At 36.9% G+C, this 23,191-nt stretch overlaps 3 protein-coding genes across 3 annotated transcripts in view; 2 read left to right on the forward strand and 1 right to left on the reverse strand.

Moving 5' to 3' along the window:
- The first annotated feature begins 983 nt into the window (after positions 1-983).
- On the forward strand, positions 984-5,134 carry LOC126924286 (uncharacterized). The gene is made up of 5 exons (XM_050738601.1): positions 984-1,139; positions 2,451-2,541; positions 2,879-3,168; positions 3,245-3,498; positions 3,576-5,134. Exons 1-5 carry the CDS (start codon positions 1,097-1,099, stop codon positions 3,690-3,692), a joined length of 795 nt encoding a protein of 264 aa, XP_050594558.1. The 5' UTR covers positions 984-1,096; the 3' UTR covers positions 3,693-5,134.
- LOC126924283 (cilia- and flagella-associated protein 206-like) lies at positions 4,878-8,202 on the reverse strand. The gene is made up of 13 exons (XM_050738587.1): positions 7,925-8,202; positions 7,663-7,828; positions 7,404-7,584; positions 7,156-7,325; positions 6,867-7,080; positions 6,673-6,802; positions 6,489-6,596; positions 6,287-6,389; positions 6,130-6,197; positions 5,886-6,034; positions 5,716-5,814; positions 5,513-5,648; positions 4,878-5,453 (listed from the first exon to the last, which is right to left on the reverse strand). Exons 1-13 carry the CDS (start codon positions 8,015-8,017, stop codon positions 5,226-5,228), a joined length of 1,845 nt encoding a protein of 614 aa, XP_050594544.1. The 5' UTR covers positions 8,018-8,202; the 3' UTR covers positions 4,878-5,225.
- A 162-nt stretch (positions 8,203-8,364) lies between these two features.
- Positions 8,365-23,191, forward strand: part of LOC126924279 (uncharacterized) — a 70,104-nt gene continuing 55,277 nt past the window's right edge. Inside the window, exon 1 of the mRNA XM_050738578.1 lies at positions 8,365-8,835. Within this exon, the coding sequence (XP_050594535.1) occupies positions 8,712-8,835 (124 nt within the window). The 5' untranslated portion in view covers positions 8,365-8,711. The remainder of the gene's footprint in view (positions 8,836-23,191) is intronic.

Here is a 23,191-nt window from a genome sequence, read left to right on the forward strand (position 1 = left end):
TATGAATTTTCCAAGATCATTTATTCGATACATCCTTTCGAACGTGTTGGTAGTTACTGTACCACTAAAGCGAGGAAGAAACCGAGTGGTCGCTTCGACAGTCGCGGCCTATTAAAATATCGCACTGATTGGATGCAATTACACGTGAATGTATCAATTTTTAGAGATGTAAATACACATTTGTTATATAAACTTATTAGATATGTAAAATAGTACAGGTCACTTCATATGGTTAAATATATCAATATATAAAATTTCTTGTTTCGTAAACAAAATGTTAGTATTGTTATAGATAAAGATAATGAAGTTTGCGATATAGATGATACGAAATATGCAAAAAAAAAAAAAAAAATAAATTTCCATTTACAACAGCCATTGTTCATATTTAGTTTAGCCTAATGAAACTGGAATCGCAACTGATATTCATTGAACTACTAGTTTTTATGACATATCGGTAGAATGTATACTGATTGTCATATGATGCGACTATATGCCTGACGCTATGAATCTCGAAGTGGTCGCTTTGTACAGTCCATTTCGATAAAACAGTCCGAAGGATTGAGAAAAATCATATTTCAGTCTATTAAATTATATACATTATTAGCCATTGGGTGTTATAAGAAATTATAAAGAGAAAAAAATTGACCCAGTTTGATATACATAATATCTTTCCAAAATGTCAGGTAGCATTGTTATGGGTTATTGAGAATATATTTTCTGGAAGTGAAATAGTACTAGGTATACGAGTCGACTGTACTGTAGACGCCACCGGCAGCCACGAGCGGTCGCTTGAAGTACAGTTATAACCAAAATGTTTTTGCAAACGCATTGGCGGAACGTCAAAATAGGATCATTCGATCGCAAAATTACGAGTGGGGCGTCATGAGAAACTTGTAGCTCGCAAAAAACTAACACGATTTGGTGTATATAGTATTCGTTTTTAACGTGTCCCTGCCGAGATATCTGTTTTTGAAGTTTTGCAAAGGTAACGTATTTTCGACTCACTGTATAGGGTGACTGTACCAACGGACGCTACGGGAGTCCGCAGCCGGCATAGGTTCAGTTGGCAGCAGTACGCACAGTGAGAAGGTTTACCATGGCTAACATTTCGAACGAAGAGCTTCGTAAAGAAATCGCCGGTAAGTGGCAATATCCTTTGATTTACCATACTCTGATCTACAAATATGATAAAACTAAGTTAGTAATCATTCGTGGTGCAAGTTATTGGTACGTTTGCGACTAGGAATATGTAGAAAATCGGGCTCTTTGCTCTTGCGACGTGACGACTTTAGCGCGCACGATGTGACGAAGTGGCGTGCCCCACGCCGGCCATTACAACCACGATTCATCGTATTTCCACTTACGTACAGCTTTATTAGAATATTGCATCTCCGAACCGTTTCGTGTAATCTACTATTAAAATTTTTCTAAAATTTTTCGATGTCTTGGGAAAATTTGGATTCTTCCTTGGTTTTCTAGAAAATGATAGCTTTCCCTATTCTATCCTATAGTATACTGTATGACGCGTCTGACTGTGGTGGCGCGCGCCTGAAGCCATCGCATACTTCATATCTCGCTCTTTCTCTTGTCTCAACGTCTTTTGCACCGTGAAAAGCGATCTCAGCATGGACCGTGCCCTCATTTTCTAGAATATTTCAACGGATCCTGCTTTTATTTTTTATTTTGTCAGGCCAAATATAGCCTCGTTCCTCGAATTTTACTCGCTTGTTGTAGTTGCTGTTACAACGTATTCCGTTGTCATATTTACTCGATAGCTTTTACCTTTTCCCACCGCCTCAAAATGGACACAATGTCCATCGATATTTGTTAATGCCTTTTTTTTTACTTTGAATCTCTTTTACTTTAGCTGTTTATCGCCTAAAATTTCCGCTAATAAATTTCCGCCGGAATTGTGAATCACGCCACCGATACGCTCGAACCTTTTAGCTATTTTCCATTATTCCAAGGTCCAATGTATTCTACGATCGATCAGCCGATGTAAAGAAAGCAGTTTTAGAAATACAACCGATTTATTACATTTTCGTGATAAAGTTAACTTTCAGCAATTTTTTTTCTCTATGATATAGAGAATCAGCAACCGGCACAATGAATGGTTGCCATTTTCGTTCAATATTTACTAGCTCTCTGACGCGGGAGCTACAATACGTTACTCTAACTTTCATGAAATATGCCACATTAAAAATTTTTAGGTTATTTAAATAATTTAATAGTATTACGATAATTGATCTTTTATTAATAAAATCATTATTTGTTATATTCCATAAAATTTCACATACTTAACTGTTCATGAATAATGTACAAAATATAAAGAGTAGATTGAAAGTAAAGTCTGCATAAATAAATTTGCCTACCTTTTATCAAATTTTGAATATTGGAGTTATCGAAACAACTTTTTACGTACAATGCAATGTTTGCATTTTTATGTTTAGCTATCCTTAAGGATGCGGATCTTAATGTCATGTCTGCTAAAAAAGTGAGACTACAGATTGAAGGAAAACATGACATAGATCTCAATGAAAGGTAAGAATTCATTTAAAATGTATTGTCAATATTTAGCATAAATATGCCTTTATAGTCGCATTTATAACAAAGGAATCAAATTTTCAAAGATATTTATTAAAATTTATAAATATATACAATACAATATTGTTTGGATACCATAGGCACTCTTGCAATGAAAATAATTCAAGTGTGAGCTTATGTGTATCCTAAATGAAAAGAAGGATCTCTGTGTGAAACTGTTTCCTTAAGTTTCTACCTCGTTCCTCCTTCAACATTTTCTTTGAAATTAAATATATTTTTATTAGCAAGTTTTATTTTGTGTTTAATGTGGATTGTGTAACAACTTCATATATAGGAAAAAGGAGATAGATACTTTAGTTATGGAGTATTTGCAAGAAAAACAAGATGGAGCAAGGAAAAAGAAGAAGACCGCTAGTGAAGAATCCGAAGATGAAGAGGATGATGAAGAAGAAGGCTCAGAGGAAGAAGAGGAGGAAAAAAAGAAACCAGCCAAAAGAAGTCCTGCAAAGAAAGCAATGAATAAGCGTAAAAAAGGATCTTCCGATGATGAAGAGAGTGCAAGCGATGATGATGCCAGCGATGAGGAATATAATCCAAAAAGACCAAAAGCTACCCCTAAAAAAAGTAGGTAGATCACAAAAATTTTTGCCTATGTACATGTTCATTGTTCTATAGTTATAACTTGGTATATTTTTGATAGATAAACCTGGCAAGAAAGGAAAGAAGAAGGGTAGTGATAGTGATAGTGATGAAGATTGGGGTAAGGTTAAGAAAGCCCAAGGTGGAGGAGCAAAGAAAGGTGGTGGTGGTGGTAAAGGTGTTGGAGGTAAGGGTGGCTATACTCGTGCTATCACATTATCGCCTGAGCTTTCTGCAGTTGTTGGTGCTGAACAAATGGCTCGACACGAAGTCGTAAAGAAGATGTGGAGTATCATCAAAGAAAGGAATCTTTATGTAAGTGTTACTTCTTGTATGGTCCTTTTTTTATGACATACTTTGTTTCTAGTATTCTAATACATTTTATTTTATAGGATCCTAAGAATAAGCAATACGCAATTTGTGATGATGAATTATTGAAAATAATTGGAGTAAAACGTTTTAGAACTTTTGGTATGATGAAGTACCTCAAAAATCACTTTGTAGATTAAATCATCCTTGAACCACGAAATCTGACAGGTTATAAACATTGTATAACGTATTCCAGGATGCAAAGTGCATCTCTCCATCTTTCTCACACGATACATACATAAATATACATACATACAAACACAAACATATTTCTTGCGACTTAAGACTTTAGCCATGTTTACATCATTCCGATGAATTCTGTTGTCCATGGTAGCTGCTTTGTCTTATTGAATGTTCGCAATGTAGCATCTTAATTTATGGGCATTATTAAAGATGTGGCTCGTTAACATTGTTAAAAGCTGCCCAAAATGTGTATGCAAATGATGACCCACAGGTAGGAATCCAAGTAGATCTGGTCAATGATATAACGGGATAAAAAAGAAGGGTCAGTACCATGGACGTGCGGATGATTTCGAAATGTGGAAAACATTAAAATGGCCGATAGTCAATAAGCTGGTTTTAAGTCAATGTATTCAGAGTTAATGTTCTATCGTTTACCTGGTGGTTCTTGTAAACAGTCCCTTTCACCAAGTATGAAAATACGGTGTGCCGTTGTGGCAGTAAAAATGAAGTAGCGAGAACTACTTTAGATTCTTTTAATAATAAATTCTTTTTTATTTTATTACGTGACAGTCAATATCTGGAGAAAATTAAATACAAAGGATTATAATAGCAATTATTGCGTTTATATTTATTTGGATTTTCTTTTAATCGAAAATTCCGCCCGAATATCACACAATATTTTCATCTTTTTATTTTTAACGTTGATTACTTTTCTGCAATGGATGTAACAGAGAGATAAACAGTTTTGTCAACAGAGAGAGAGAGAGAGAGAGGAGTAATGATATGTGGTAAGGCTAAAAAAAAAGTGCGACAAAAATTAAGAGAAAGATAAAGATAAAAATCAACATCCTGTATACATCTTCTGTATAATTGTTATATTATACACTGAAATTATTACTAAGCGAAATTTAATTGTATTATCATGTAATTAATAATTATTGTCGTAATATAGGTTTCTTGGTGTAAAAAATTGACCTAACTCTTAAGATTTAATGGTAAAATAATGTATTCAGAGAAGGTACAATGCATGCATATTAAAAGTTACAGTATGTGCAGCATTATGCAATGTTGAATTGTAGAAAATAAGATAGGTTGATGATACGAGGTATAGAATTAATCCTAGTGTGGATATTTATACCTCGTTGTATGGAAAAATTTGTGTATTTTGAATATAAATTAATGAATGCTGGCCTAAATTAATGGAAGCCACAAAGAAATCATTGCAAACATTTGACGATAATGAAAACATTACAGTGAAGATAAAGATGAACGTGTACACAGAATAACAAGTTCTAATATCAGTTTGTTTTTTAAATGAAGAAAAGTACAGGTTATTCCCTGATATTTCGTGAATGTATTTGAAAACATCATTAAAAGATACTGCTTTCATTTTTTTTTAGAGTGCCCTTTGTAGCTTCATTCTATCGTAGATGTCCTCGAACAATCCTATCCAATTTGTCCTTTAAACTAATATAAAATTGAATACATATCTATAAATGTTCGAGTTCGTCTTCTAAGAAAGATAATACGTGTTGATTATCATCGCGCCTCCCCCGCAAGCCAAAGATATAAGTTAAGAGTTTCTTTGTGTTCATATAATTATCTCTCCTCGTTTGAACTTCTTTATTTCGGGGCGGAGCTGCTTGTACGTAAATACCGTATCGGAAGTTGGATTTATATGTTTGCGTACTGCGTGTTGTGCATCGGCTTATAGTTGCCTAAAAAGAAGAGAATGAATCTTCCCCTCTCCTTTATACTGTTTATTAACAGTACTTACTAAGTGCAATGCTCTGTTTCTTAGTTCCCAAAGATTCGAAGAATAATTTTTGTCAATGGAAGGTGGAAGTATATGCAAATCTGTTTGAACCATTTGATGTTGACAAGTTTTTAATTGAGGTCCTTCTTCCGACAACCTTGTTAATTAATATTTATGTTTTAATAATTTCAATGTGTTTCTTTTTAAATATTTTAAATACTAACACTTTTTGTGTTTGTAGAGCTCGAACATCGTCGTGTACTTGAAACAAATACACATATTCAACGTGATTGCGTATGTAATCAAGAGCCTCATAAATGTACCTGTGAAAACTTATTATTTATCCATTTATTTATTTCGATACACTTATGTTTTTATATTTTGACGAAGATACCTATCAGGATCTTGTCCGAATTGTTGGGCTGCTAAAATCGAGCAAAATACGTAATATTTTCCTCTCCATTTAACAATACCGTTATTCGGATTTCCCGGGATCAATGCTCCGTGTTCACTAACGAACTTCCACGCGCAAAATCCTAGAAACTGATGATGAATTTATTAACCTATGAAATGTTGTTTTCTACAATCTGCCATTTAGCATATCTAATTTACATAGTATATCATACGCATAATTTTACCTCTAAATTTATATTTTCAAAATCCTTAGTTTCATTAGGGTGATAGATAGTGCATTCGCCGCATTCCCCTGAAAAGGGAATTTATAATTTAATTTGTAGTTTTCTTTTCTGTAGTCTAACCAATATTACAATGTTAATTTGCAATGCATCTTATTACTTATTGGTTCACCCATTGATTGCTCTAGTCTTTCAGCATCTGTGAGGACTTGTTCGTTAGACAGCATATCGGTCAATAGCGTTTCGTTGTATGCATTCACAGTCTATTGAATGTTTGGTTCATTGCAGCTCATATACATATATGATTATATATATATATATATATATATATATATATATATATATATATATAAAACAATTACCTTTGCACTCAGAGTTTGAAGTTCCCAGAAAAAGTTATTTATGCCACTTAATATAATCACCTCATCTTGAAGTCCCATCCATATATCTGCTAAGTCGATAAATTGTGGCTGAAAAATTCAGGGATAAGACGTAATGTTTTTAAAATGAAAAATCATGCAAAAGACGTACAATATAATTTCTTACATATACTTGAACAGTAGGAATAGCAGTTCTATATCTCACGGTATCGTGAAGCTTAAACAGACGTCCTTGAAGACGTTCCATATAATTTTGTATCTCTTTTTCGCTTTGCTCTACATCGCTTAACAGTTTCCTATAACAAACAGGTTAGCTTTCGAAATTATCAAATTAATATTAACAAATGTTAAACGACACACCTGACGTAAATTTCTTGTTGCCGATATGCAGTTAACATTTCAGCTGCCCAGTTTACATTCTCGGTTGTATAAACGCCAAATGGTATTAATTTTCTAATGAGACATATTTTTTCGATGGCTGCAGTGAATTTATATATTTTTGTCATTAGACGTTCCAAAAATTCCATAATACAGTCGCGGGTTCTTTTAGTAGCTTTTTGCAAAATAGCTGGCACTAAACAGATATTTTATATTAATGACCTGTTTCTTCATAATGTAACAATCGTTCTATTAGTCGCCAAGGACTCACAATCGTCGATGCCTTCGCCTCCGCGTTGATTATCTCTATTAAATAAACGTATTCCTGCAACTATGCACATTAATTCCATTAGCTGTTCTTCCTTCTCACGTTTAGACATCTTTACGTACTGTTCTAATTCCGAAGGTTGAAAAACGCTTTGCAGTGCCACCGATACCTCTCTAAAAAAGTAAACTTTTACCTCCAATGAATAATAACCAGTTAATAAATATCACGAGAACGTTTTTTAATATTGTTACTTGAGCACAGAAGATACAGTAGGATTTCCAAGACCACTTAAGAAAGTAATAACCACCAACATCTTATGGTATAACTTTTCTGACTCCTGTTTATTCGTAAGTTTCTCTGTCTGACAAATTTCCGCCACTAATGGTCCAGTCTTTTGATGTAATCGCAATCTATGGCGCTTAACAGTCTCGTCTATAAACATATTAAATTAAACATATATATTTCATTGTCCTATATTGATCATTTGGCATTCTCAAAGTTTATTTTCACCTCTATCATGATAGTGCTTCGCAAAATATAATTGACTTTTTAATATCGTTAAACTTGGTTTTTCTTGATCGCATATTTTTTCAACTAACGCTTGAATAATTTTTTCATTGTTTTCTTCATCGTTTACCTTAATTTCATATATAGGATTTAATTGAAACAAAGTGAGCTGTAAAGATGTAGGAAAAAATGTCATATCTTGTGTCAAATTAATAATTATTTAGGTTAATTTAGTATTGAAATTTTTCGCATAAAAGATACATACCAAGAAGGAAATAAAATCTTCAGTCACGTCTATCTCGCGTTCTTGACACGTGATCATTATATTACTTATTAATTCCCTTCGCAAATTTTCCATGATTAAAATCTAAATACAACTGATCATATCAATTAATATTTTAAGTTGTCGTCGACCGACTGTATTGGTTTGCTTTCTAAAGTTTGATCGATATCCCAAACACGACCTTTTACATTCAAAGCTTAGTGCACGATTATTATTTTATCTATAAAAAGAAATGTCTTTCTTTTTTTAGAAATTTCATATCGAAGAACTGATTTTTTTTTAACTTTTCTACCTTAATCATCGGACTGAAGATAAAACGACTTTTATTATATTTTTGTGATTTATAATAGTTTATTAGTTCCCGCGTATTTCTGCCGTTAATTGATTAGCAATTCATATTTGCAGAGGTCAAAAGAGAGAATTCGTAAATAATAATTATTAAAGCGGAAAAAGAGATAAAAAAAACAATGAAAAACATACTGAAAGTAATGCATGATTTAAATGCGGCTGTAATCGGCGCGCTTCGAGTTCGGTAAAGTTCGTAGACGTTCGTGAACTTCGATGGCTCGATAAACGGACGAGGTGGGGGTCGAAGCTCCGTCAGAGGTGTCGCAACAGTCCAAACCGACGGAGCAGTCGGGTTGGGTGGTCAGTACGGTGTGGTGTGTGCGTCACGAAAGCAGATAGAGCACGGAACGCAAAAACGTGATTACCGGTTGTCATGACGTTCGCGTAAGCATTGTGCATTGCGATTCGCTGCCCAAGAAACATGTTGAGTGATATCTGGTGCTCGAATTCGCTATGCACCGTCAGTGGTGCGACGGTGCAGTGCAAATTAGTGCTGGTTTTGGTACTACTCGCGGTTCTACCTGACGTATACACCGAGAGCCATGGTAAGTCGTTGAAATTCTCTCATCTTTGTAAAAAAAAAAAAAAAAAAAAAACAAACAAAACAGACAGTCAGTCGGAGTAATCGTCGTGTGTCGTGTAGTTTTCAATGGCGCGATTATTCCAACCTCCCTCTAGCTTTGTTTGTTTGGATTACTTTACGTCTTTGAGAGCTAAAAAGTTATCACGTTCTTGCCTGCAGCTACTCACTAAATCTTGTAAACATTCGTATCTGAATTGTAATTAAGCATCCAAATTGTACATGATATGTGTTTGTAATATTTTTATGTGACAGTCGCGTACCGTTTACTTCGATTGATTATCATATATACACGTTTATGCCTATACATAGACATACCTATATGTATCGAAGTTACACTGCTTCGATACACACGTTTCATTGTGAATCAGACAAATGCTTCTTCTAGTTCGTATCGTTGAGACAAAAGCTATCGAAGTAAAGTACGAAAGGTAGGTCGAGAATTGTTTCGATCGTCGAATGTTTGGTTTAGTCGAAGTTGACATTTATTTTTTAAATAAAGTTGATGGAGAGGCTTGTGTATATTTAACGTATGCGCATATTGTAAAGCGCGCAGGGTGGTAGCTTTCGAGTGGCCAAACAATGCAAACCTTGCTAATGCGAATATAGTGTATTTTAAGGCATACATTAATGTGAACGCGTATCCTTATTATTCGATATTCCCCCGATAAAATGCAACCAACTTAACGTATTATCGTATTATATATTATAATAATTGACATTAGCAACAAAGAAACGTACAAAGTTATAGCGGCCAGAAAAACAGGCGAAGAAAATCTTCGTTGTGTTTCGGAAGAAGGATGAGCTGGGTGACGTTAGACGGATCGATGAAGATTTACGAGCAAACCATACACCTAAACAGCTAATGCTCGCGATCGTACCGACAATTTATAGGATATTCGGTTTAATTATTTATCAGCATAAGATGCGTATAATAATATATAATATATACATACTTCTGGAATAATAATATACCTCTTTATAACACAATATGAGACGTCTAATATTCTTTTTCGATTCTCTATCTAGCATGGGTTGAAATATTATAAATATTAATGTTCGTATTAGTCTAACGTTAGATTGCAGAGTTGAAATCTAAAGAATCAATATTTGAGACTTTGAAATGTCGAAAGTTGGACTGGAAGATTTGATCATTATTATCAATGGTTTAACAAACATAAGTGGATTAAATCTTTCAGTTGCAACAGACCGATTTAAGAAGCATTTCGCGTTATATTAGGATAAAAAATAAACGCTATGAAATGCACCGTCGCGTCGAGGCCATATATAAGAGAGTAAACGGTTGACTCGTTGCAAGAGGTTGTTTCTGCGAGTTACAAGCTCGTTGCTTCCGTGAAACAATGTATGCTAACGAATCCGAGTCGAGCCCTCTCGAAAAACCTCGTCCTGGTTTTCCTAGCAAAACAATATTTTTCGCGTTACGTTTCCTAAACACAAACGGTACAGAAAACAGGCTGCGGATAGGCGAAGAAAGCAGTAGCACTAACAACGGTTTAATTATTCGTGACGGCGCACGATCTTGCGTCGTGTGTTCGTTATTTTCTCGTCCTTCTCGGAACGCTCACTAGTCCGTGAAGGTACTCGTAGAAAATCCTTGAAAATGTGCCTATAGTCGGTCGGCTCATCAGTCGCTGTAGGCTTTCCGCGGTAATCCTGTCCTTTCGTGAAACGTTTATCGATCTATAGCCTGTTGTTTTCATTCTTTTACATTCATATCGTATGTGTTATAAAAAAGTTTTTTGAAATTTCATTAACACCGTAACGAGACACGGCCGTCATAATTGTATTCGTGAAAATTGAAACCAATGTAAAAATGTACATGTATACTATTATTATAGAACGTTTACAGCATCGAACTTACATATTATAAATACAGGTTGAACGTACATATTACTCTGTTTATGCGTCGTGAAACGTTAAACAATATACATCCCTCTTTTACGTAGTTACGTTCATAATTGCTCTTTAATGTAGGCTAATTAACCGAGTACCATCGATAAGTATAGCATAAGTATATTACGAAGCTTGTTTATCGATTGTTGGAATAAAATAACTGCTGCATGGTAGAATATCGATGCAAATGATAACCATGGAACATTGACTCGAATGAAAAGTCAATAAAGACAGAGAAAGTTCGTAGGCAGTGGACGGATGTCTGGGACGTCCGGTGTGTTCGTATGATTCATTGGGCAAGACGAGCTTCAGCTACACTCAAAGTCAACCCGATCGTTTGCCTCTAATCGATGATTAATCCATCCTCCTTCAAGGCGTCGACATGGTCGAGTGGTTCTTCGAGTTGACGAGGTGTGTACGTATATACCATCTCGTACTTTTTGGCTCGCGTTGCCCACATTAAGTTCGAATCACCGTGATTTTTCTTTCTTCTAACGCGAAAATATTTTTGATCGTCGGTTTTGAAAATAGGAATTTGCAGTATAAACTCTCTCTTTCTGTTACGCCGTCGTTTAAAAGTATCCGCACATTGTTTCTCTTTGACAAGTTTATGGAAAGAAGATTTACTTGATTATTCTAATCTTTATTAGTGCTACAGTTATGCATGATAGAATATTATAGCGCAATGGAATTGATTTTTATCGTAGTTTCTAATACTAAATGATACTTTGTTCGAAAAACTCCTTACCCGTAGATTGCTCGAATTTTCAAACTACAAATTAGACGAAGAAGATTCTTTTTCTATGACAAGCAATCACCTAATTGAAAATTTATAGGAAATTTCGTTATACACCTTTTTAGCAAAAGGATTAATTTGCGTTTGATTTGAAAATTTGGAAAAATTCAGTACTATTAAAAACTAATACAAACCTACCAAATCTACTGACGAATGGTAGTCGAAATAATTATGCGCTTCTGCGGTAATGCTCGGATTTCAGAGATTAGCGATGCGTGACAAATAATAGAAAGAACGTCTCATTGTCTGTTTCTTAATCCATCGTTCTGCTTTCCAATCGAAGCGATCGAAACGAGTTTGAGAAACTCGTTGAATCGTATTTGCGAATCTGTGATCTTCTACCGATTAATCTCTCCTTTCCATTCGATTTTCGATCGCGTTTAATCAGAAGTCGCTTGTCTTTGCTTTTGTCTTTGTTCATTCTCAGAGAACTTGCTGCGATTCAAAAACGCGAGAGTCAAGGGTTAAGTAGAGCGAACGATTACCATAACCACAACGCTACGATCGAGTCAAGCGAGAATGATTCATGAATAGAATCATTCTATATTTACTTGGAACGAATTAACGTAATTTCCATGATCGTCGAACGACACAGTATATGCATACGGATTGTATCGGTGCGGCGCGACGTTCATTTAAGTGGTTGATCATAAATATAAGCGGCGTCTAACGGGGAAGGTCGATTCACCGCGACTTCCGCTTATCGGTGACTCCGCTTACTCTCCAACCAGTCGATTTATGGGCTCTCTCGTACTCTCGGCACTCACGACGTATACTACTGTTCATAAATACGTAGAAACTTTGGTCGATTTGGATTAACGATATATGAATGTTACTAAAACATATGGTAATTATACCGTTTAATGATTTCTCCCAATTTTCATTATTTGACTCGAGTCTTTTCTTTAAAAACTCTACTTTATTATTGTAACAAGAAATCAATCGAGGCAATACGAGAAAGTAATATACCTCTTATTATTTTTGTTATTAAGAAAACAACAGATTGTAAAATTGTCTTCTTAAGTGACAAAGGCGGTTCAGTCTAACACTTGCAGATTCCGTTTGTAACTTTTCTTCTTTTTATATTTTACGACGACTCCGATAGAGTAAAAATCGTTCTGCGACTCTTTTACACTCTGTCGAAAAGTAAGTGTCTATATACTTTTGAACAGCACTGTAGAATTCTAAAATCGTTTTTCGTATGCCGATCGTGCGTTTCCTGTTCCCGGCGACCGATATTAGGATCCATACCGGTTTACACGTACCAGAGTTAATCAACGCCGATGATTAACTCTGATATGCGAAAAAAGCAATGTCGTCTAACTGTAAACCACGAACACGAGTTTCTCCGTTATATCGAGAAACATTCGCGCACGTGTTCTCAGCGTGCAAAGAAGGAAAAGACTCGCAATTGCATAGTTCCAGTGTCGTTGTTCTCTTGCCTTTGTTAACAGACACGTATCTGCCAATTTGTAAGAAGACTGTAATTAAGAATGAGCTTACGGTTGGTACAGTTGGTGATTAGGAAGTCTTATCTCTGTCGGGTCAGCGTTCGTTCAAGATCGCCATAGCTTCTACATTCTGTTCGAAAGAAGAACACCCGAGATATCGAAATTAAAACTATGGATTAATTCCCACAACCAATAATTTGTGAAATTTCTTTGTAAAATTCATTTGTTTTATCTTCAATTTTATAATTCTGTTATTTATATACGAAGACTTTGATAAAAATTTTATTAGCGTCGATAACATGTGTCTTGTAAAATATTACTAGAAATATCAATTTACATATGCAAGATAGGGTATGGAATTAGCTAAACGTAATTAACCTGTAGCGTTTACCCGATAGGTATTGTCATTTGGCTTTGAATGTTTGCAGTGGATAAATAATTTGTTTACTCGTTTCCACGAAATCGGAGAGAATACAGTATCGAAAGCACGTTGATAATCGATGTGTATCAACGAATGCGAAAACCGTGAATAAATAGGAGAACAATACCGAATTCTTGCTTCTACGCGCGGTAATAATTAATCATGCGTTCTCGCCGAGGAAAATGAGTGTATTGGGCCATGTCGATGATTCACTTTGTGTAAAAACGTATTACCTGGATTTAATGACACGGCACTCGACATTGCAAATTAGTGATATGTATGTTGCGCAATTCGGGATTACTTGTCGTGAATTCTGCGAAAATGTTCATCCATTCTCTCTACTGAAAATAATTGAATCGAATCGAGCCCCGATAATCCGATCCAGTTCTCTTCGTTTATTTGAAAATCCAACGATCTCGTCGCGTGGATCAAAGCGAGACGATGTTAAAGAGTCGCGTGGAGCGTCCAACAGCGATCGAAAATCGTTAGAATGAAATACCGACGATTCATTGGACAGGGGTGATCGACGATTTTCATTTGCACGAGTCTTGATTAAACGTTCCCCGGAGCGTCTGTGACGGGGCAACAATGCGGCTGCGAGAAAGGCAATGGAACTTCGCCGCGCCACTTTACATTCTTCTTCATTGTCTGGCCGTTAAAACGAGCCGCGCCGCGCCGCGTCGAGATCACCGTCGAGCAAGGAAAAAACTGTCGCGGCGTCCGTGACGAGGGTGCGACACCCCTTCGCCCTATCCGCAGCCCGAAGGAGAAACGCGTCTCCACAAGAACCACACGCTTTGGATGTTCCATTTTTTGACATATATTGCCACAACTATTAGAGTATCTCTTTGTTTTATACACTTCAACCGTACACAAACCAAACTGATCAACTCCATCAGATTTCGTCGTTTGATTATGAAGAATCGAACGACGATACTAATAATTATTAGTACAATATATGGGCTATCACAGAGTTTGATAAAGATATTTGTTCTATGGATATATATTCTAAGCAAAAGATATTGTATCAATATCGGCCATATAAAGTCTTATTTAAAAAAATTTGTAACAAAAATACGAAGAGAACGAAGTAGCAAACTCGCAGTTACTATATTGTGGGACAAAAATAGGCTTAAAATTAACATAATCGTAGCTGTGTTAAATATTCCTCGCTCCTATCTATATGAAAATGACTTCATCGTCTAACTATCGGCATGAAGATCATACTGATTTTACTTCGTTTTACTTTGATTAGTCAATCTTTATGTCGACTCAACACACGTATCGATGTTTTGTGTTTGATATGTTTTTCTTGTTGAACTTATCGACTTAAAATCCAATGACGCGTTCCAGTACTTATGGTCGACAGTCTATGTCGCGAATGGAGATTCTATACGTTTTCGATCGAGTCACTGCTGGACATTGCGGCTGAAAGCTTAAAACTTCGTCGGACAAGGCTTTTAGATAACGTTGGAAAGTTTTACTTCGTGTCCTGTGCTCCGCAACTCTTCTGCTCCTTTTTTAAGGAAATCCGGTCCGAGAATCGATGTTCCGTAGCGGCGGAAATCCGATTAATTAATCCCGGCCGAAATCGTCTTAGACTTTTTTTTACAAAGTTCAATGCCTCTCGAAGGGATTCAGTTCTGTCAAAGATCGCAAACTTTAGTCACAGTTTTTAGTCACAGCGTATTTATTTGTTCTGCTTGGACCAATGGTCCGGTCGTGCGTTCACGAGCAAACTTATTCTATAACTGTGTATGTACATTCCATAACTGCTAATTCTTTCACAGAACTTGATGAATTTGTCATCTTTGCATCGAATAGGTTTTTTCCATTTTTCACTCGATAATATTAGGTCGTCCGAAAAGTTTCTTTCGTTGTATAAGGAAATAATGGATGCACAACATTGTTCGTTTTACATTATTTTGACGAAATACGTATGATTCATTTTGTTCTATCAAGATAAAGATCACAACGTTCGACAGATTAGATTTCATGTTTGTATAAAGATGCGTCGTTGTAAAAGACGTGTCTGTAAAAGAAAAACACTTTTCGGTCAACCTAATATTAAAGTACAAATTGTATTTCTCGCATTTTTCCCTGAAATCTTTATTTGTGAATGAAAATTCAAGTATTCGTGACCACAAGTAAGAATTTTACCTACCAAGTATCACGAGATTAGACTAGATATTCCTTATATTCTCTCATATTATGCGCAGTCCGTGTATTTTTACACTTTCAAATATCCCATAATTGCATAAATAACCTCGGTCTATTTATCGTAAAATGTTTGCAAACACCGTACTGATACTATTCAGAAACATGTTATCTGGCGTTTACGTGCTTTAACGAGTCTACTATATAAAAACATATTCATCCTTATAATGACAAATACGTGCGACGATACGATAATTTCCGCTATAAACGTCTCGTTAATTGTGCGGCAAGCGTAGTTAGTAAGAAAGGATAAGTCGATTGTATTTAAATTGCCGCTGCTGTATTTTATTCGTTGATTCTCTATCGATATGGCGCGTCAGTGTCTGCTACGATCTGCACAGAAATAATCACGCAGCGAAACCTGGCGTATGGAAATTGTTCACGGGACGATCGTAGGAAATCTCAATTGCTAGACGAGGATTTAAAGCAACGGGACGGGCGTAGGAAAGGCAAGCCGTTAAGGCAGGGCTCAGCAACGGGTCAAGAGCGTTAAGCTCAATGAGACGACGATCGAGGCGACGAAGAGGCTCGTGCCACGTGTGGGCAGAATTTTATAAACGATACGTGCCAGCCGTGGGCGAGCCGTACCAGCCGACGCATCGTTCGCAACATCCGCAGATTATCGCGATTTCAGTTGTTCGAAAAACCCCACGCTTCTTTTCGAACTATTCTGTCCACGATTTCTCCGCGTTCAAACTAACTTTTATAGTTTCATCTTGAACAAACTTTGCTCGAGATCTCTCGAATCTCAGAGAAATCTCAGAGAAGCGCTACAAACTGCTTTCGTCCTGCTCAAGTTGATTAATGGCAATATCCGTAGTTCGCAACTCCCAGAATTCATGCTTTTACAAAAGTATTTGGATTTGAGTAGATTTTTATAATCTATCCTCTCGCATTGTTACGCATAGCGTACTATTTAATCGCCTAATGTAGTTTAATATTACTTTGTCATGTTCTATGCTTAATTACGTTTGAGTGCCAGGGGTCATTGAAAAAACAGAGCCGAAAAATCCCGAACAGCGCGATAGCGCTTGTCGTAATCGATTGCGCAGACAAGAAGGGAGCGCAATAGCGCTCGTCATATTTGTTACTTTATGAAATACATCTATAATATTATATATGCGTACTATTAGTTTATAAATATCTCAAGTTTTGTTCGATAAAAATTACCGACAAGATAACGATCGTCCGTAGCGTTCAAATGTACTGAGACTTTTCGACACAAAATCTAAACAGCGCAGTGCTTGGCACTCAAACGTTAATCTACATTTTCGGATCTCATCATTTACCATCAACAGAGAACATGTATTAAACAAGTAAATAATAATAATAATAACTTTGGACTATGAGAAACCGGAAATGAAGTTCGTCCTTAGTCTATCTTGTCGTTTTAGTCGACGTTATTTTTGCAATCGTTAAAATCGTGTCACATTCGATCGGTTTGCTCGATTCGCGGACGATGAAAGTTTCATGGATCGACCTTCGAGACTCCGGCAATGGGCAGAGTCCTAGATTCCTCCGCGGTGTTGGTGTTGCCAATGTCGGAATTGATTTTGAAACGGGCGTTCTTGAAGAAAAACTGGATCCGGTTTCCGAACGAAACTGTGTCTCTTAATCTCACTGTGTTTAAAAGCGCGTTTCTCTACGTAACATACAGACGCGGACGTTTACTGCGAGAGACGATCGTAAAGCTTTCTGCTGGCGAAGCGTTGAACGGATAGAACTAAAATAAAAGTCCAGCTGTGGCATATGGGCGCCACTATCACGGTTTAAATTACCATCAGTTTACTCTTTCACCCTTTCTCCATGGCTGGAGTTCCCGCGAACCGAACCGGTTCGACGCCCAAGTAACCCCGTCACGCACATTTGAAATTTAAAACGAGTTACGCGAACGTTTAAACGTACACGGTCGAGGACGACTCTACTTTCAATTGTGACGATAATACCGCTTCTTTTCCTTCTTTTCTTGTTCTGCTAATCGTGGCAGTAAGATCTCGACCAAATACAATACCGCTAACTTAACTAAGAACGCTGAAACTTATCGTCAAAAATACATTGTACACCTTTTCGTCGATTCTGTTCTTCTCGTTGGCAAGTGGTTACATTTTCATTCGAGGGTAAGAAATAAGTTTTCTTCGAAGTCCCATTGTGGCCTGATTTCTAGAGTCTCGTTCGTCCCGACATCTCAAACGTTGCACCGTTATTTCGGACAGTAGGTCGTGGCAATTGACACGAGGGACTCTCCTTGACTCCAGCTCTGTTTAACCATCCAGCCATATTTTAAGGAAAAACAAATCAGACAAAGCGAATCGCGATGAAATGTCTGATTTATTATTAGATGTTTAATTGCCCGATATCTCGAGCGTTATTTTTGCAATTTTTACATTGCTTATTTATTCGCGATAGTCCTTTTATATTTGCATCGAGAAATAAAGTTAATTCATTTCACTTTCTATTTTCGCTTTCTATTTTTCTAAAAATATATTAAAATTTAGCCACTAATCGAACAGGCAAATAAACTTGCTTCGTCATTTTCAAAAGTTGACGATCACGACGGTTCGGTGTTTCATTCGATGGTTTAAATCCACGATTACATCACTATACATTATTTCTACTCTTTTCCTATCTTTCGTTTCCGAAATTGATCCAAAGTGTGGCCTCTAAACAATTCATATGTAGTCTATAATTATTACTGTCCACGAAGTATGAAATTATGTGTCAATTAATTAGACACGATACAGAGGGTGTAAACAAGCGAGCAAAATTATACAGATGGGGAGAGAGCGAGGCACGAAGGTAGTGTTGACGATGCAACAACGTGGCCAGGCGGCAATCATCGAATCCCCTTAGCGAGTGGCGTTCATTGTACTTCCGAGTCTCATTGAAGCCCGGCTATTTCCGTCGAGGCTTTCCAAACACGCCGACCATTGGAACGAAATTATGCGACGCGTGCCAGCGGCCGCCATATGCTCTCGAATTAAGCTCGCTTTGCGAACTCGTGGCTTGGACCCGTGAATGCCCAGGAAACCGACGACCCCCCCTGTTCCAATTCCACCTAGAGGATAATTGCGCGAGGAGACAATGGCCTGGTTCACAAACTTGACGACTCGTTTCGAGTTTCGAGTCGGTTTACGACTCGACCGTTTAATCGCTGTTCCCAACCGATTCGCGTCGATGTCACGTAGCGTTACAGATGTTCTTCGCTTCGACAAACGTTCGTGTTCTTCGGCAGCCCGTTATTTCACGCTCCTTGTTACTTGTTGCTCGTCAGATGATCGTCATTCGGAGTGGACCAATGTTGCTAAAAGGTACATTCCATCTTTCCTCTTCCATGTCTATTTATTGCTTCTCTAACGTTCTCCGTGTTTTTTGCACTATTTTCGGTCGAATAGTATCTTTTCATCGTCAGAAAATCCTTTGGCTTATACTTGTTTGCGACTTTTGTACTTTGAGGAAACAGTATGCTATAATGAGTCACGAAAAGCATTCATATTATCCTCTCTCAATTAACAACTTTGAATAATTCATATGTTTTCGCGAAACAAGTTTCATCATTTTGAACAACGAGAATGTTAATTAATTAAGCTCCGTTATTCCAACATCCGCATCATTGAGGAGAATTTTAAAATTAGCGTACGAATGTCTATGATTCATTGTATTTTCAGGAACGTTATACGTTTTATTATTATTACATAACTTTGGCGTATCATTTGATTGTTCGATCCATTATGAGGTAAATTCGTTCTATAAAAATGGAAAATTATCTTCCTCCGCTACAAGCTTCGTTCTAAAATGTCAAGAAAGTAGGTACAACACAGATTGCGCTACAATAATCACGAAGTTAGCAAAGTGCGACGTCACGTTTCACGTTCATCACATTGCGGTTTGAAATAATTGTAGCCTATTGCGCAATCTCATTTGTATCCGAGTCGACTGCTCTCCAGTTTTGCGCTGACGCTTCTTATTTCCGGTCCAGTCTCTTGCACATTTCTTCAAGGTGACATTACCAGTCATCGTGATCGTTCGAATGTTTTATCGGTTGTTTGCAAGCGTTGCATCCAGGCCGCGGATTTTCTTCTCGTTGAACGATTCAGCGGTCAATTCGGATCAAGCCACCGGAACAGAGTCAATCTGGACCAATTATGCAAATCGCCGTGTTACCGTTAAATTGCATCCGCCGAGTGCGACATTAACGTCGGACTTTTCATCGCGAACGCGAAAATTATAGGACGCGTTGATTTTTCTCTCGCGTTGTCCCACGCTTCGAAGTTCCCTCGCCGAAAATGGATATCGTGGAATCCGTTTTTGGTCGAGTTCGTTCAGAAAATGCGACCACCTTGAAGACATTTCCTTTGAGTTCTAGTTCGCGTCTCCGTCGAGATAAACGCAGGGAAGAATTTTTACGAGAAGAGCGTTTCACGCTTTTATGAGAATGTAGCGCGGTTCGATTTGTCGTAAGAATCAAATCTTACTCGGTATAGTAGGATAGGGTTATTTAAGCTGCTCAGAAACCATACTGTTCTAATATCATAAATCGAAAAGTATAGAGAATAAGGATTATGTTATAAATATTAGTTCGCAGAATTTATTTATTATTTGGAATTTACGGTTCTTTATACCATTTTCTTCTGACAAATATAAACTTGTGAAATCAAGTAATATTAATCTTTAAGAAACCAGACAAACAGGTAAATCGATTTTTGACAATTTTATCCCACTTTTTTGAATTTCTTTAAAAATTGGAGGAAATGTTTGTGACGAATCATACGAAGTTACTGTACTATTAAATCGACAAAGTAGGTCCATATGTAAAAACAGGCCACTCGTCACTTCATAAACGATTTACTAAGTACATCTAAAAAAGATTCGTGCATTTAATTTATTTAGCACGACTAGTCGAATATTCGGTCATAATTTGATTCAAATAACTTCAGTAATTTAAGAGAAAATAGGTCATTAAGTTGGGCAATTTTTAGGTATAGGTGGAATTCGGTTGAGAATTCTCTTAAGATCACGAAAAGATGTTACTACAGAGAAGTAGCTACTAGAGAACGGTAAAAGGTACGATCAAACGATCGAATTGCACCATTTCGTATATTAGCTAGAATTCCGAAAACCTGGATTGTTGAAATCTGTCAGAATCACAAGTAGCAATCTTTATACTTTGAGTCGAGTCAATGCGAGAGCTGGCTTTTCAAAGCGTTCTTTATACTTTAGCAACCACTTCTTTTAGATTCTCGTATTCATCGTTGAAACTTTACCAGCCAAACATCGACCAGATTCCACGAATCTTTCTCCTCATCAGAAGTCTATCTTTACTCCGTCTTTATAGCTCTCGTAAAGTCGAATCAGTGGTCGATGTATTTGTTTTCAAAAAGATCGCCTTTCCTAGTGAAAAAGTTCCCTTGAACTCTCTATAAGTATCATTGCTCTCTACGATGCGTTGAATACATTTGAGATACTTTCAACTCTCCGACTATTAACGAGCTGCATATTTGATCAATTTCTTAATTTCATTAAACAAGTACACGGCTAATGTTCAATTTAAAAAAAATCAAATTACCTATTTCCTTGAGTTGATTTATTACGAAAAGATTACGTAGATGGTAACAAACTACAAGACAAACTTCTAACTAATTGAAAACGTATATTAAACTCGGTACCATTTAATAATATTTTCGCATCAATACGAAAATTTGATACGATAAAAATAGAATGTAGGACTTGATACAGAGTCTATATTTAATATGCATTTAGTCACTCCGCTTTGCTTGATTCTGGTTCATCAAACGATGATAATGTGAAAGCTCGAGGCAGTGTTATTTAATTTCTATGACCGTGACAAACTGAAAGATACTGAAATCGTAAACATAGGGGTTGCGGTCTGCAAACAATCTTACTTTGTCAATGAATGTTAGTATCGCGTAATGATAAAAATTCTTTAACTCTTCGCCTTATCCATCAAGTAAAATATTGAACAGTCGTGACGATGACGAGCAGAACCTCTGCCAGATGAGAGTGAAATAGTTTTCCGACGTGCTATCTCTAATTAGGGAATTCCAGTAGCGTTCTATGTTTCAAGATCGTCCGTTAGTCCGGAACTCGAAGCCGTGTTGCGGATGTCCGATGTCTTGAGTAGTTCTCGGAAAGATTCCGAATTACATATTCTTCTTCCTCTCTCGACCACAGTTCTGCTCATCACGCGTGACTAAAGATACAATAAGTTTCACGTTGCGTGAATCATCGCACGAGAGGTCACGTTCTTTCTTCCCAGAATCATTTTACGGTTCGAGTAGTACTTACATCGTCAAACGCGTCGGAACACCTCGATGTGTCATAGAAAAAAGGAAAGAACGAACGTTCAAAGAGGAAAAAGCGTTTGTCAGCAGGACGAGCGTTTTTAAGATGCGTGGAAACCTTCGTTACTTTCGCTTCGCTGTCGCTTAATTCGAGAAAAGAGTAAAAATCAAATCCCGATAACCAAGATGTTTATGCATTTTTAAGAACTTTGTAAGTGCACGAATGCATAAAATTCACTAGTAAAATTTACATATCTAATTCGGTATATTTATTATATTGTTCAAATGTCGCTGTATTGAATATACGACCCTCCTTAGCTAAAACGTTTTACCTAGCATTTCTAAACCGAAGAAGGCCGAAGTTTTTATCATCTTCTTTGCACCATCTCTGTTTTTCCTGCTTCTCAATTACGCGAATGCTGTGCATTTTTGCAGCTTTGGAATTTTCCAAAAATGCATAAACTTTCCCGGTTATATCATACTTATTATACTTTCCTCGCAGATGACAACGCAATTTTCTCTGTTGCCCAGCTTTCGATTCATATCCTCGGATAAAATGGAAAGGACTTTGCTACCAAGAACGTCGAATGACTTCTATGACTCACACAATACGTCGTCGGATCGTTCGACGTCGGATCTTCGTATCGATCGATCGATCGATCGATCGAGATAGTTTTTGTAATCCCAGCGTCGTGCTCATCCGTTTGTGGTAGCCACGTGTCCCTTGGTTTCCCGATTACTCTTCAGTTCTTCACAAAGAAAAGAACTGTGGAAGGGTGTGGCGTAGCCTGAGAGGAAGACTGGCGTCGCCACGTGATCCAAATCTATTCTCGGCTTAACAATGGATCACATTCTTAAGGCGACTGCTAGTCTAGACTGTATCTTGGAAACCGTACTACCGAAACGTCTCTTCTTTTTTCGTTTCACCAAGGCATCCGACTGCGACTCTTCCATCCAAGCGTGATTCAATGTCATAAATTGAATCACTCTATTTGTTAGCTAGACTATTTGCTCAAGACTATTTGGATGTTCAATTCGATTTTCCGCGTTCGCCGTGTTTATAGAAATTGCACAGGATTGTGTTCCTTGATTCAGAAAATTGGGAAATCTATTGGAAAGCAATCGAGTGCAACCTTGAATCTGGTGTGACACTACCGTTATATACACGTGTATAGTGGTTATACATATATGTATATACACTACGTTTCTCGTCTAATTCGTAT

This window comes from Bombus affinis, chromosome 14 (genome assembly GCF_024516045.1).
Source record: "Bombus affinis isolate iyBomAffi1 chromosome 14, iyBomAffi1.2, whole genome shotgun sequence".
Taxonomy (NCBI): Eukaryota; Metazoa; Arthropoda; class Insecta; order Hymenoptera; family Apidae; genus Bombus; species Bombus affinis.

Bases quoted from the DNA above. Each gene is read 5' to 3' on its own strand.
- LOC126924283 (XM_050738587.1), bottom strand. From the start codon at position 8,017: ATGGAAAATTTGCGAAGGGAATTAATAAGTAATATAATGATCACGTGT. The intron at 6,803-6,866 runs GTGTGTCGTTTA...TGTTTGTTATAG, and splicing joins CAACAAGAAATTTACGTCAG to GAAACTGTTAAGCGATGTAG. The intron at 5,815-5,885 runs GTATCTTCGTCA...AAGTTTTCACAG, and splicing joins TTCGGACAAGATCCTGATAG to GTACATTTATGAGGCTCTTG.
- LOC126924286 (XM_050738601.1), top strand. From the start codon at position 1,097: ATGGCTAACATTTCGAACGAAGAGCTTCGTAAAGAAATCGCCG. The intron at 2,542-2,878 runs GTAAGAATTCAT...CTTCATATATAG, and splicing joins GACATAGATCTCAATGAAAG to GAAAAAGGAGATAGATACTT. The intron at 3,169-3,244 runs GTAGGTAGATCA...TATTTTTGATAG, and splicing joins AAAAGCTACCCCTAAAAAAA to ATAAACCTGGCAAGAAAGGA.